The sequence below is a fragment of the Pyxicephalus adspersus genome, chromosome 3, assembly GCF_032062135.1.
Source record: "Pyxicephalus adspersus chromosome 3, UCB_Pads_2.0, whole genome shotgun sequence".
Taxonomy (NCBI): domain Eukaryota; kingdom Metazoa; phylum Chordata; class Amphibia; order Anura; family Pyxicephalidae; genus Pyxicephalus; species Pyxicephalus adspersus.
In genome coordinates, this window is record NC_092860.1 from 19,605,150 (window position 1) to 19,617,867 (window position 12,718).

The 12,718-nt window shown below is 35.9% G+C and overlaps 1 protein-coding gene across 2 annotated transcripts in view; it reads right to left on the reverse strand.

The window, feature by feature from the left end:
• Positions 1-294: 294 nt before the first annotated feature.
• Positions 295-12,718, reverse strand: part of PLTP (phospholipid transfer protein) — a 19,805-nt gene continuing 7,381 nt past the window's right edge. For both annotated transcript variants that reach the window (XM_072403795.1, XM_072403794.1), the window contains 14 exons: positions 12,502-12,601; positions 11,520-11,648; positions 11,210-11,365; positions 10,434-10,497; positions 8,623-8,686; positions 7,748-7,839; positions 6,175-6,351; positions 4,983-5,042; positions 3,757-3,921; positions 2,882-2,949; positions 2,024-2,066; positions 1,858-1,921; positions 940-1,016; positions 295-849 (listed from right to left, as the gene is read on the reverse strand). In XM_072403795.1, coding sequence (XP_072259896.1) covers positions 727-849; positions 940-1,016; positions 1,858-1,921; positions 2,024-2,066; positions 2,882-2,949; positions 3,757-3,921; positions 4,983-5,042; positions 6,175-6,351; positions 7,748-7,839; positions 8,623-8,686; positions 10,434-10,497; positions 11,210-11,365; positions 11,520-11,648; positions 12,502-12,601 — 1,382 coding nt within the window. In that variant the 3' untranslated portion in view covers positions 295-726. The remainder of the gene's footprint in view (positions 850-939; positions 1,017-1,857; positions 1,922-2,023; positions 2,067-2,881; positions 2,950-3,756; positions 3,922-4,982; positions 5,043-6,174; positions 6,352-7,747; positions 7,840-8,622; positions 8,687-10,433; positions 10,498-11,209; positions 11,366-11,519; positions 11,649-12,501; positions 12,602-12,718) is intronic.

The window sequence follows — 12,718 nt, forward strand, 5'->3', positions numbered from 1 at the left end:
CCAACAGACAAATCTAATGTAACCCCTTACATCAGGGGTGCCCACACTTTTTTGACTTGCGAGCTACTTTTAAAATGACCAAGTCAAAATGATCAACCAACAATAAAAACTTGGACTTAACTCCTGTGTGCAGTAGACTTTATTTTGAAAGGCAGGGCTCTGCGATCTACTCGCGTTGCCTTTGTGATCTAGCGGTAGATCCCTATCCACCTGTGGGCACCCCTGCCTTATATATTCCACCATTTTATCAATAAAAGCCCTTAACCCCAGTTGACGAGACAACATACACAGATCTTTGTTAAATAAGACCTTTCTGTTATTCTGTATGTTATTTGTTAGTTATACATTGTGTAATTGATCATAAAAGTTAAACAGATTGCTTTTTCAGTGATTGTACATTCCTTCAGATATGATATTGCCTTTTTACAGTGATTATTTCTGTATCAATAAACGTCTCTTGTTGGATAAAAACAGATATGTGTGCTGGTATTTTAACATTAGACATAAGGTTTCTCTGGAATCCTCTTGTTCTTATACAATAATTTTATAATATAATCCAGGGGCTTTCTGTAGACAATTGGACGGTATTGGGTGAATCAGTGTGGGAGTCCCATGGATTGTTAGGCCACTTCAAAGGTATCTTAGGCTTCTGATATGTCCCCACCAAGCTAAATCTTAGAGTACACTCATTCTAGGGTCTGCAAACAGACTTGGATATGTTGATTCTCAGACAGAGTCATTGGAGCCCTGGGTGGTTTCTGGAAGATCTGTCGTCTCAGGGCGGTATTTCTCGATAACTTCACGCAAACTCTTAGAGAAGTGCAGATCTCCACCAATAAGAATAAACCCCTGCAATAAACAAAGATTAAAACATTATACCTCTTGATCTGGAAGCACCAACATGTCAGATAAATTATGTTTCAAATTTTGTCAACTTACAGCATGATGTGAAGTTGTTTCCCTGGTAAAATCCAACCCTTCGGGAAGTGGGATGCTGACCCCTCGCTTTGTTCTTTCTGTGAAATATAAGTAACTTACAGGTAGAATGGTTCATATCCTATAAAAACAACTTAGCCTGCTGTGAGTATAAACACATTTGTGCAGAGCTTTTTTCCTCAATGGGTATGTGGAGGGCATTAGGTTCCCATGGAAGCTTGCACTTCACATCTGAAAGAAAATCTTGATGCAACAGTGTACAACATAAATGGGAAATCAGGAGGTAAGTTAATGTGAAGTGAATGGATCTACGTGTCAGATAAATGCTATGCACCATTTATCAGGATGCCAATGTTTGCAACACCCTTGCAGATGTTTATAGGCATTTGCAAGTATTTTTAATACTTTACAAAACTTTTTAGTATCTGGATTGCCAAGGAAGGAAGGGGAAAAAAAGAGTGTAACCCTCTCCCATTAGGCAAAACTACACCCCAGCTTGTCTGCAACAGTGACAAGGTCCGTTGTTAGGGGAGAATGCTTCATTCGCACAACGTGTTTTGGGGGTCTGCGGCCAGGGAGCATATAGGATTCTGGAACACCCCTTACATAAGGACCCCATATATCCTCTCCCTCACCATGGCGAATCGGTAGCTGACCTGTCTTATAATTTATTCCCAAAGGAGTTCAGTAGGGTTGAGGTCAGGGACCTGTGTTGGCCACTTAAGTTTCTCTACACCAAACCTATTTAACAATGTCTTGTTTTTCTGTACTCCTGGCTTTCTGCACAGGAGTACAGTCATGATAGGACAGACAATGATCTTCGCTAAACTGTTGCAAAGTTTACAAGGTTGAAGATGCACATTTGTCCACATGTCCTATTTTATATACCCAAAAAACCACATGGATAACTTTTTGGCTTACCATTTAGGATAGGCATCACTGTAAGCTGCAAAAGGGTCTTTAGGGGGTTTTGCATAGGTATAAGCTGCGGGAGAAATACATCAATCAAAATACATTTTATAAATATTTCAAATACATTTTCTATTCCATATCTATTGAAAAAAAAAACAGTTAGAAAATCACTCACCGCCAGGGATTCCAGTGCAGACTTGTTTGAATATATTCTAAATCTGTGAAAGATAAAACATTCACTTATAAAACAAGCAAAGTATGTGTGTTTTTCCTAACATGTACAAAAAAGTATGTTAAGTTACCGGCAAACCTAAATTGGATAACTTTAATAAATTGGTCCGTCTTTTGCATACTATGATGATCACATGACCCTAATAAGTATAATAAAGATGTCTATGGCTATAGCTGCTCTATCTCCTGAATTTCTGTATCTGAATACCAGTATTACTACATGAAGTGAGCATGTATGCTCCTGATGTTCCTTCTCTGTCCAAAAAGCAGGTTGGTATGTTTTGACCATAGCTATACCAATTACTGCTGTTATAATGGAGGTTGATCATTTAGATGTGCTTCCAGACAGAGGTAGCAGAACAAGACAGATTGCACAAAAATACAAATTAGTAGGTAGCAGTTACATATTAAGGATTCATCAGTAATAGTATGAGAAACCTTCAAATGATAGTTGTGTAATTCCTAACAAAAACAACTTAAATGTGCTGCAAAAATTACAATCATAAGGAAGCGACTACACGCAGTGAAAAAAATACTTATGTACTACTGTTCAGGCTTTTATACATCTTAAACTGTAAATTCCGTGTTTGTTTAAACACAACATCCATCAATGCACATATCATTTCTATTTGTGCTTAACATTACATTACAACACGTGCATTGCAGTGCTTTGTGTTAGTACATTGGCACCACAGTGGATGCAAAGCCTTGTGTTTGTAGATCTTATTTAAATGCACCGCTGTGAATAGGCTTTTAGAAAAATACACGAGTGGGAAGGAGAAGGGGGCTTTGGGTATATTACCGCTTCAGGTCCAGTAGAACTTGTAATGTGGTTTTCTTCAGAGTCACCCTGGCGTTAAGGCGAGATTCCTGGAGACAGTAAGACAATGGTGAATTAAAGCGGATCTACAAAATAACTCTTGTTTTTTTTAAAACAGTGTGTGTGATGGACAATGTTCTTTTCACCATTTGTCAACATTTGTTGCATTTTAGTCCTTTTTTTAGGCACTTTCCATCAATATACACTCACCTCAGTGTTGTATTTTTATCATATATTTTATGGGTCAAATAATTCCTTGCTGGGGTGATTATACATTTATTACTGATTAAGTGTTGCATCAGCTGAACATCATTGCTCAAAACTGTCTTCCTGATGGTGACAATGGTAGATCATACCAGTGCAGTACAAAGAGATGCTTGGTATTTCTACCAAGGGCATATGCAGCAATGCAGCAGCACAAACACCTTGATAGTCAATTATGAGTTTGCCACCAAGTCAAGATCATCACGTGACTCCCCATTTTCCCCAATATTTGTTGTAAAATCCCTAAAAACCAATAAAATATTTGAAATACGAAACTCCAGATCATCGACCACAATAAGAGCCTATAATTGACTTACTGACAATTTTTAATGGTAATGACGGCTACAAAAAATCTGATTATTTTTTATAGTAAAAGCAGCAATAACATTTGTACAAAAGAAGTGGCAATCATTAATATGATCACTTCTCTGTAAATAGGCCACTAAATATTTTCATTCAGAACAATATTTATACATAATATATTCTGTGTGTCATCAAAACATTACACTTTCTTATATGACAAGGTTATACAAGCTAAAAATTTAAACATGGAGTACCAGCAATGATATAGCAGTAAAATGTTATCTCTGTACCATTGTCATGCTGCTCAGTTGCACAGGGGGTTGGTCTGCTGGAATCAAGTAAATGTTTAAGATGGCATTCACTGAGACACTTGTTCCTGTTGGCTTTATAGTGAAGCGGGGAGCAGTGGAAACACGCAATTCTAGCTTCATTGGGGCATCAGCCACAGACGGATCCTATAAGAAAGACGAAAAGCAAGTCAGTTATTATCTGAATATGATTAATGCCAAATAATAATTACAGAAAGCATACAAAACAATTTCTTCTAAACCAGATGCTGAGTCTCATTTCATGCCTAAAGGCATTGAAAGCCATATTGTCCATGCCAACCACTTTTTATTGCCAATTAGGGCATGCTGAAGAGATATTGTGATCACACTTGTCTTATTCTTTTCTATTCCCACAGAGCCAATGTAAAAACAATCGGTTTATCTTCACAAACAAGATGTAGTTTAAAATGTATCTAAAGCCATTTTTTAAAAAGTAAAACATATTCTGTTTCAGTTTTTTTTTTTTTTGCAAAATCTGTCCTCACTGCAAAGATGTACCCTCCATACTTTGATGGAAAACTTCCAGTGAGGGCACTGGTCCTTTTTAGAAGTGTTCAATATAGGATTTCCCCTCACCTTGGGGAAATTTAGTGCTTGTTCATGTGGATGCTTACTTTGTGGTGTGGTTACTTCTTAGAGGGCAACCGATTTCAACCCCCCAGACAGGAGGTACAGACGTTGTCATTATAGTGGTGTGCAATAATCTAGAAAAGTCACCTATAGATCTTGTGACCTTGGATGTAATATTATTACACAGTATTTATATAGCACAAACATATTATGCAGCGCTGTACAAAGTCCATAGTCATGTCACTAGCTGTCCCTCAAAAGTGCTCACAATCTAATATCTCTTTCATAGTCATATGTCATTACCACAGTCTAAGGTCAATTTTGGGGGGAATGCAATTAACCTATTTTGGATTGTGGGAGGAAATCGGAGTACCCGGAGGAAACCCACGCAAACACGAGGAGAACCTGCAAACTCCATGCAGATAGTGCTGTGGTCGAGATTCGAACCTGGAACCCATACAGCACTACAAAGGCCATAATGCAACCTGGTTTTGGAATATTTAGATTTTACCTTTATATGCAGCCAATGCTTTCAATGTTGGACCTTCTATAGGGAGACAGACATGACTCTTAAAGAACGTAGTTCATACAACCTCAAAATAAGGTAGAACTCTTACCATCAGCATGAGACTTCCAAAGTATGACGTCCTCAGCAAAACCTCCAAGTCTTTGGGGACCTAAAGAGACAAACATATGTAGTACCTGTTCAACAATGAGTAACAGAGACCGAAAATGATTTTTTAAGGTACTTTTATATACAAATTTTGTTATGTGACACTATAAAATAATCTCAAAATGAATATTTGTTCTTTTACAATTAAAACAAACACTGTTAGAATAGGAGAGATAAATATGCAATTATCTAATCTTTATTATCTTTGGCTTGTTCAATTATAAGTGTTACCTAATACAAACAAATACAAGATATGTATATAGAATATTTCATATTACCAAAAACAATCTGCCTATACTATAAATGCCCAGGCATTTGATGTCAGCTGAACAAGAGAAAGTAAGAAATCTGGTACTACAGTTTTTGGAAGGGAGCAGTGAGAATAGGCAAGAGGGGTATTTTGAATGTATAAGAGGTCTGCTTAAAATGAGCATTGTTAATAAGGAAGAAAGAGATAGTTTAAATGTAACAAATAGATCTATACCACTTTTCCTTACATTATAGCTTGAGGGTGTGTCATAAATTCTTTTTCACAGGACTACATAATTACATAGTAGGTTAGGATGAAAAAGTCCATCAAGTTCAACCACCAGGGAAATAAACACATCCCAGATATAAAACCCTATAAGACATAGTTGGTCCAGAGGAAGGCAAAAACCCCCCCTGGTACAATTTGCTTCAACAGGGGAAAAAAAATTCCTTCCTGATTCTTTGAGGCAATCGGATATTCCCTGGATCAATGGTCTCTGTTATCTTTACTTTAAAGCCTTAATGTCCAGTTATATTCTGTGCTTCTAGAAATCATCTAGCTTTTTCCTAAAGCAATCTATAGTAGTTGCTGAAACTACTTCCTGAGGGAGCCGATTCCAAATTTTCACAAAACTTACAGTGAAGAATCCCTTCCTTATCCGGAACTTAAACTTCTTTTCCTCCAGACTACATTCAACTGGATCAGTCCTGCTATCCTTTGCACAATGATTGTATTTTGGGAGATACTACTCCTGTGCCTAATGAACAAATTATGCAGAATACCCAGTACCTGACCAGGGAAACTACCTGTGAAATATATATTTTTATATATATATATATATATTTTTTTTTTTTTTACTGAAATCATAGTGTTTAAGTACACTCACCTGTTCGTTAGCGAGTTCCAAACTGAGCACACCAGATTTATAATAAGCATACATTGCAGAATCAAAGAAATACTCAGAGAGAGCAATATACACCATGCGTTCCTCCTGTTTTATGTGCAGGGCTGGAGATGTGTTAGGAATTGTGTCATTCTCTGAATTCAGTGAATAAAACATGCCCTTAAGAGAACAAAGATATATTATAATTGGAGTGTACATAATATACACAAATTAAACACTAATTACAAACACAAGAGGAGACAATTATCAAACACATTATGACAAAATTAGAAATGAGCTCGCCTCATATTTAGCAAAGTTTTGTATTTATTTATTTTTTTAATACATTTTAGTATTTGTTGGGCAGCATACACACGTGAAATAGTTTTCGCGGAAACAACCTTTCTTGATTTTTTCCAGTGGTAAGAGTAATAGATGAAGAACTAGCGCTGTACACACGCTTTGTTCTGTTCTATGGAGAGGAGAGGGGGGAGATGAGCAAGAGGTACCCCTCTGTGCTCTTCTCTATTTACTTGTACAGGACGATTTTAGATGGCCATTGTACATGTCAGATTCTTGCCCAAGATGAGCCCAACCATTCGTATCAGGCAAGAATTATCTCATGTGTGTAAATAGCACTATGTCCATTTTGCACCTAGCAGCCAGCAATGCACTTTGGTTTTGGTGCATAATTTACACACAAACCAAGGGCAGTTTCTTGGGGGAGCCTATAAAAAAATTTTTGTATGGTTTTGGAGGTGCTGGAAGAAACCCACACAAACACAGAGTGAACATGCAAACACCTAAACCTAGGACCCTGTGCAGTAGAAGTTACAGTGCTAGCCATTGAACTATTTTATAGCAAAGTTTTTGTAAGGCCTTATTCACAAGAGTGGTTAAAAGCCTTCCAGCTGCACATTAACCACATTCTGTATGCTTTTACCATTGCAAAAAACAAGAGTGGCTGCATATAAAAGACATCCATCCACCATAGAAGAGACACTCGCATGCAATGGGTTTCTACCATTAAAAAAACACAACGTTAAAAAGCATTACACAAACACAGATACAACTGCTTGTGTAAGTTTCTCTGGAACTCACTAGTAAATTATCCACTAATGTAAATAAATCTTTATTCTAGCTCTGACAATATTCTTTTAGATCAATAGAAAAGGCAAAAAAGGGGGTTTCCAGGGGTTTTAGGGTACGGTTTGCTTTACATGGATCATAGGAATTGAAAAAAAAGTGTAGTGGTATGTAGCACCACACCATGAAAATAAATACATCCTCTTAATACATTTTTAAAAGTGTATGTATTTATTTTAAATACATTTAACCTAAGAAGACCAATAAGCAAAACTTGGATTGTAAGTGTCATTAAAATTTACTGTATTAATAGCAAAATGATTTTGTTTTTGCTAAATTTAATTTTGCCAAAATGGTTCCACTTATTTCTAAAGCATATAACCTTATCCCTATAACCTTTAGCTCTTCCTGTTAAGGCTACAGTACACTAAATAAGAAAACATTTTTTTGGGGAAAAAAAAGCATTGCAGAGATCAAAGATTTCACCTACCTTGAAATCCATATCCATACTGTTTTCAGACACAATGGGATCACTGAGCAGAGAATAGTCTATGCCTATGTAATCATCGACTGGGTTCTTCACTGGAATGGGGGAGAGAATCATTACCAATGTATCAAATGTATAGGAACTCAATGTATCTACACATAAAAAGGCTGCAGATTTTCAGCATAATCATAGATTATATAAACCAGAGCAAAACATCTCTTCCTACATTTCCAGTTATTAAAAAAGGGACATGGAGGAACACACATTTTTATGAAGAACTGATATTTATGATCTTCAAAAATAAGTAAAACTATCCTGAACAAACTCATCAGCTTTTGAAATATACAATATATTGGAATTCATTGGAATTTTTCAGGGACTTACAGTAGTAGAGAAGCACTGCTGTATTTTACTTGTATACAGACAAGAGATAATAACAGGAGAAACCATTTTTATTAGTATAAACTTATAAAATTGCCCAAGATCAGGATTATTGTATTGTGTAAAGCAATTATCATGGCTTATTTAAAAGTAACCAAAATTAAACAGTATTTACAGTATATTAAAACTAAAATATATATCCAAAAACTAAAACTATAGAAAAACTAAAAATATTACTAAAATATTATATAATTTAAACATAATAGAACATTTTAAACTAGTAGAGACTTTTCTCCATGATATCAATGTTGGTAGGGGTGATTGATAAGGTGATTTTGTACCAGAAATTCAGGAACTTGACATAATCTTTGTCCAGCCTTTGGCCTGGGTGGTTAACGTTTAGCAAAGTTATGTATTTTGTTGGAGACCAAAGAGGTGATTGTACAGAATATACAGATAGTAGTAGTACAGAAATAAATAAATAGAAACAGACTCACCAGGTATAGTGTTAAGTAGAGAATTAAGTAAGACCAACCCTGCGTGTCTGAGAGCTGGACATATCTGTAAAAGCAATCATAAATATTACCTTAAAGAAAAAAATACATTTAGAACTTAACAGGTCATTAAGTCATGCTAACAATTTCTTTTGGCACTACCTCCCTTTACCTTGATATTCTTTTGCTTTAAACACAAGAACATAACTTCCTTATGATAAATATGGCCCTGGCATAAGATAAACAAATTCTCATACAAGATTTGACTTCTGCATTCCACCCTATTTAACAAAACAAATATATACATTTGCATAATTACAAATTCTGTATACAAAAATGTTTTATAGACATTAGTAATATTAAATGAAAAGCAACAATAAACTGATCTTTGACATTTATATTTAAAAGAAATGAGAATGACTTTGTTTTCTTCAAGAACATTATATATGTTCACAATTGTATTAAGGATACACATGTGCAAAAACCATGCAACATCACACTGCATCTGGGTACCTTATGTGCAATCTTATATGAAAGGATGAAGTCTGTAATCATCTATACATATGCTACAATAATGCTGCCAATCACACCCTTTGCATGTGGTCTATGATTATTATGGGAATGAAAAAGAATGTAGTTAAAGCTTGTCATAATAGAGTACAGGTGTCTGCTCTTCTTGTTCTTCATTTGATGTTATAGGGTAGTTCTCTGTAAACACCACGAATGACATGGGACCCAGCTGCTACTGTTTTAGTCATTTTACCCCTGTCTGGGGTCCACATACATCAGTAGAGGCTTAGAAATGTAGGAACTTACAAATATGGGCATTTACAATTTATGAATTCAACAATAGTACTGTTGTGTAAGAGGATATGCCTTTGATTTTTACTGAAATACTTTGAAAATAACTAAAGGTGTAATTGCACCATTCAAGGGGCCCATTTTTACGAATCTGTATGAGATCTTGCTGTGATTAGGTATACTTTGACCTCACAGTAAGTGAAAATTCTACATGTCCTAATTCTTTAGTAAGTTATGTCCAAAAGTAGTGGACAACTCTCAAATAAATTAATTCTGGCTTTCAGGTGTGTATAGGGCACAGCATACAAAGATATATGTAGAACACAAGTGGAAACAGTTTGGGGAATACAGTTATTTTTCCAAGATGATTATGGCCCCATGCATACATCCATTTCCATAAAGACATGGCTTGATGAGTTTGGTGTAGAGGAACTTCAGTTGGTTTCACAACCCTAAAATTAACCCTTCTAAACATATATTATAAACAGAGATAATGGACCTGATTTATTAAAGCTCTCCAAGGCTAGAGATGATACACTTTGGCCAGTGAACATAAGTGATGCGGCTAACCTGGAATGTATTTCTTAAGTCATTTGCTATTTGTTAGCAAATATTTTCATTCCTGGACCAGATCCATTCCAGGTTTGCTGGATCACCCAGCTTTACTGATGAAAGAGTATTATCTCCACCATTGGAGGGCTTTAATAATTCAGGGCCAATGCGTGGCACATAGAGCCAAGTCCAACATTAGCACCATACCCCATGAATTCTCTTTTGCCTTAATAGACAGAATCCCACAGAAATACTCCAATATTTTGCAAAAAAACACCCATTAACAATCATGGCCATATATAAGTGTGATTGTCAGGTGACAACAAACATTTTTTCAGTATGGTGTATTAAAGAAGTAAATGGAAGTGTAACCCACAGAAAACGTACTGTCATACCACAACTGGCTCTCTATTTTTTGGTAATGCTATTAGTTCCAAATTCATTATAGTCTTCAAACCTACCTGTTGATTTATAAGGAATCGCATGCCAGTTGTGATGAATGTAGCAAGGAAATCATATACCCTCCTGCAATGAGAGGAACAGTTGTACTTAGGGAGCCAAAGTAGAGGTAAAGATACATCGATGATGCAAGAATGAAAAAATTTCTTTATATAATTGTAACAAGGCATGCACTGCTTTCACATTAAATGCATTCAACAGGAAAATGCTTTTGGAGAACTGCTTTATCCATTATTGGCTTTTATGTATCAGTAAATTGCAGGCACCACTAAGTCAAGAGAAAAAAAGAAAGTGGAAGAATGGTTTAACACCCTTCTGCACCTATTTGTTTAAAGTTTGGGATAGCATGTAGACCTTCTTTCAGGTATAAGTGCTGTTTCTATCCTGGTAACAGAGAATTCTCCACACTTTCTGTCCCTGGGACACATTGTCAAACCAACACATGATCTCCAAGACACAAAATGAGTTGAACTCCCAAATGGGAACAAATTGGTGAGCCTAATTTTCACATTAACATATGCAGGCTCAGACAACAATTAGAGTCATAATTGTTAGGGGGTCTACAAAAAACATTATCAGGCTCCTTCTCCAGAGACGAGAGAAGAAGGACACTGATTGATACACACAGACCCTGTACCTATTAGGTAGTAGAGAGCAGAAGACGACCCTAGACCTAGTATCCTTTGAACTTGTAAAGGGCAAACCTTAATCAAGTCTTGGCATCTTGTAAAGCTTTAACCTAAATTGTGTTATAATGCAGAAATACTGGTGATCTTACTTGAGTGTGCCACTGAATCCAGCTTGCATTTTGCTGATAGTTGCTTCACATGACATGTTTGAAATCTTTAAACGTCCTTTTGTATCCTGTGAAAGGTCCAGCTCTGTTTTAATGCTAACTCCTTCTGCTGAGGCATTGATCGTTCCCACATCATAACTGCACATAAGAAGACAGGTTATCAGTTACACAAGCTGTAGAAAATGATGCACCTTATTTAGGACTCTGGCCCTTTGACTTGTTATAAACATCATTGTTTGGTCCACTTCCTACACCCTAGTCCTTGTTTGGAAACAATTAAGTATTCACTTACAAGAGCCAGTAGAGAAGTTTCCTCTGGAAGTTAAGGCCGATGGATGCATTACTAATGTCCAACGATAGCTGTCTATGTGGCTGAAATGCAAGTTCAGACTGCGAGAGCTTTAAATTTGTGACACGGACACTGGAAAAAACAAACATAATAACATTAACAAATTATTCAGACTTTTCAATTAAACTGTTACAGAGTCTACCCATTATCCAGCATCATCAACTCCAGCTGATCTTATATGCTTTTATAATATTTTGGGAGAAAAAAAGCTCAGAACACCTTATGCACAGGCATTTGTGTCTGGAAAAATTTGCATACTAGACCTCTACATCAATATTGGAATAAGATTTAAGTTGTCACATATTCTTCTTCTGTTCATCTTTTGGTCTTTAAAAGAACTAAAAATGTTATAGGGTTAAAACACCCACTTATTCCACATAATCCATGGAGAAGTAAGATAATAACAAGATATACTTCTCCATGGAGAAGTTTATATAATAAGATTTACTTTAAGGTAATATTTAGCTGAATCCCAACTCCTATTACCCAAAAATACACTGTCTGCATATTTTATAGTAACACAATACTTTAACAATGATCTAATTAAAAGAATCCTAAATCAATTAAAAAACAAAGGCACCCCCCATGTATGTAGCAATCATTTATTTTACTTGGCATGTTTTATTTTGAATTTCCCTCAATAACTATAAAGAGCAAAGTTTCTTATTATATAATGGAAGTCCTGTATAAGTGCTGTAAAAGGCTTGATAGCCTCATGCCTGGGTAGAACATGTCTTCAGGTGCCTTCCTACACACAGTCTTCAGACACAATTATAGTCTTACTTTCTATTTATATGGGTTTATTTAAATTAAACCTATATATTTCTACTTGGATAAGCATGGGACAAAATAGACAAATAAAGCACCCTCCACCCCTTGGTTGTGGTAAATCCAGGACAGCTGTTAGGTATGGATGTATGCTCACTTGTTGATGCTGTAGGAGAATCTCCCATCGGTGCCATTCAAATCAGGGATTGTAATATTCTCCAGCTCCTGTTCCACAAATTTCAGACCCTCCTGTTTTACTGAATAAAAAAAATACCAAGTCATTACATGAACTCCAAAATGTAAGATATGCTTTTATATTGGGAATATCTAAAAATGTTAATTGTATCAAATATATATGCTGTCTTGAATTCCAA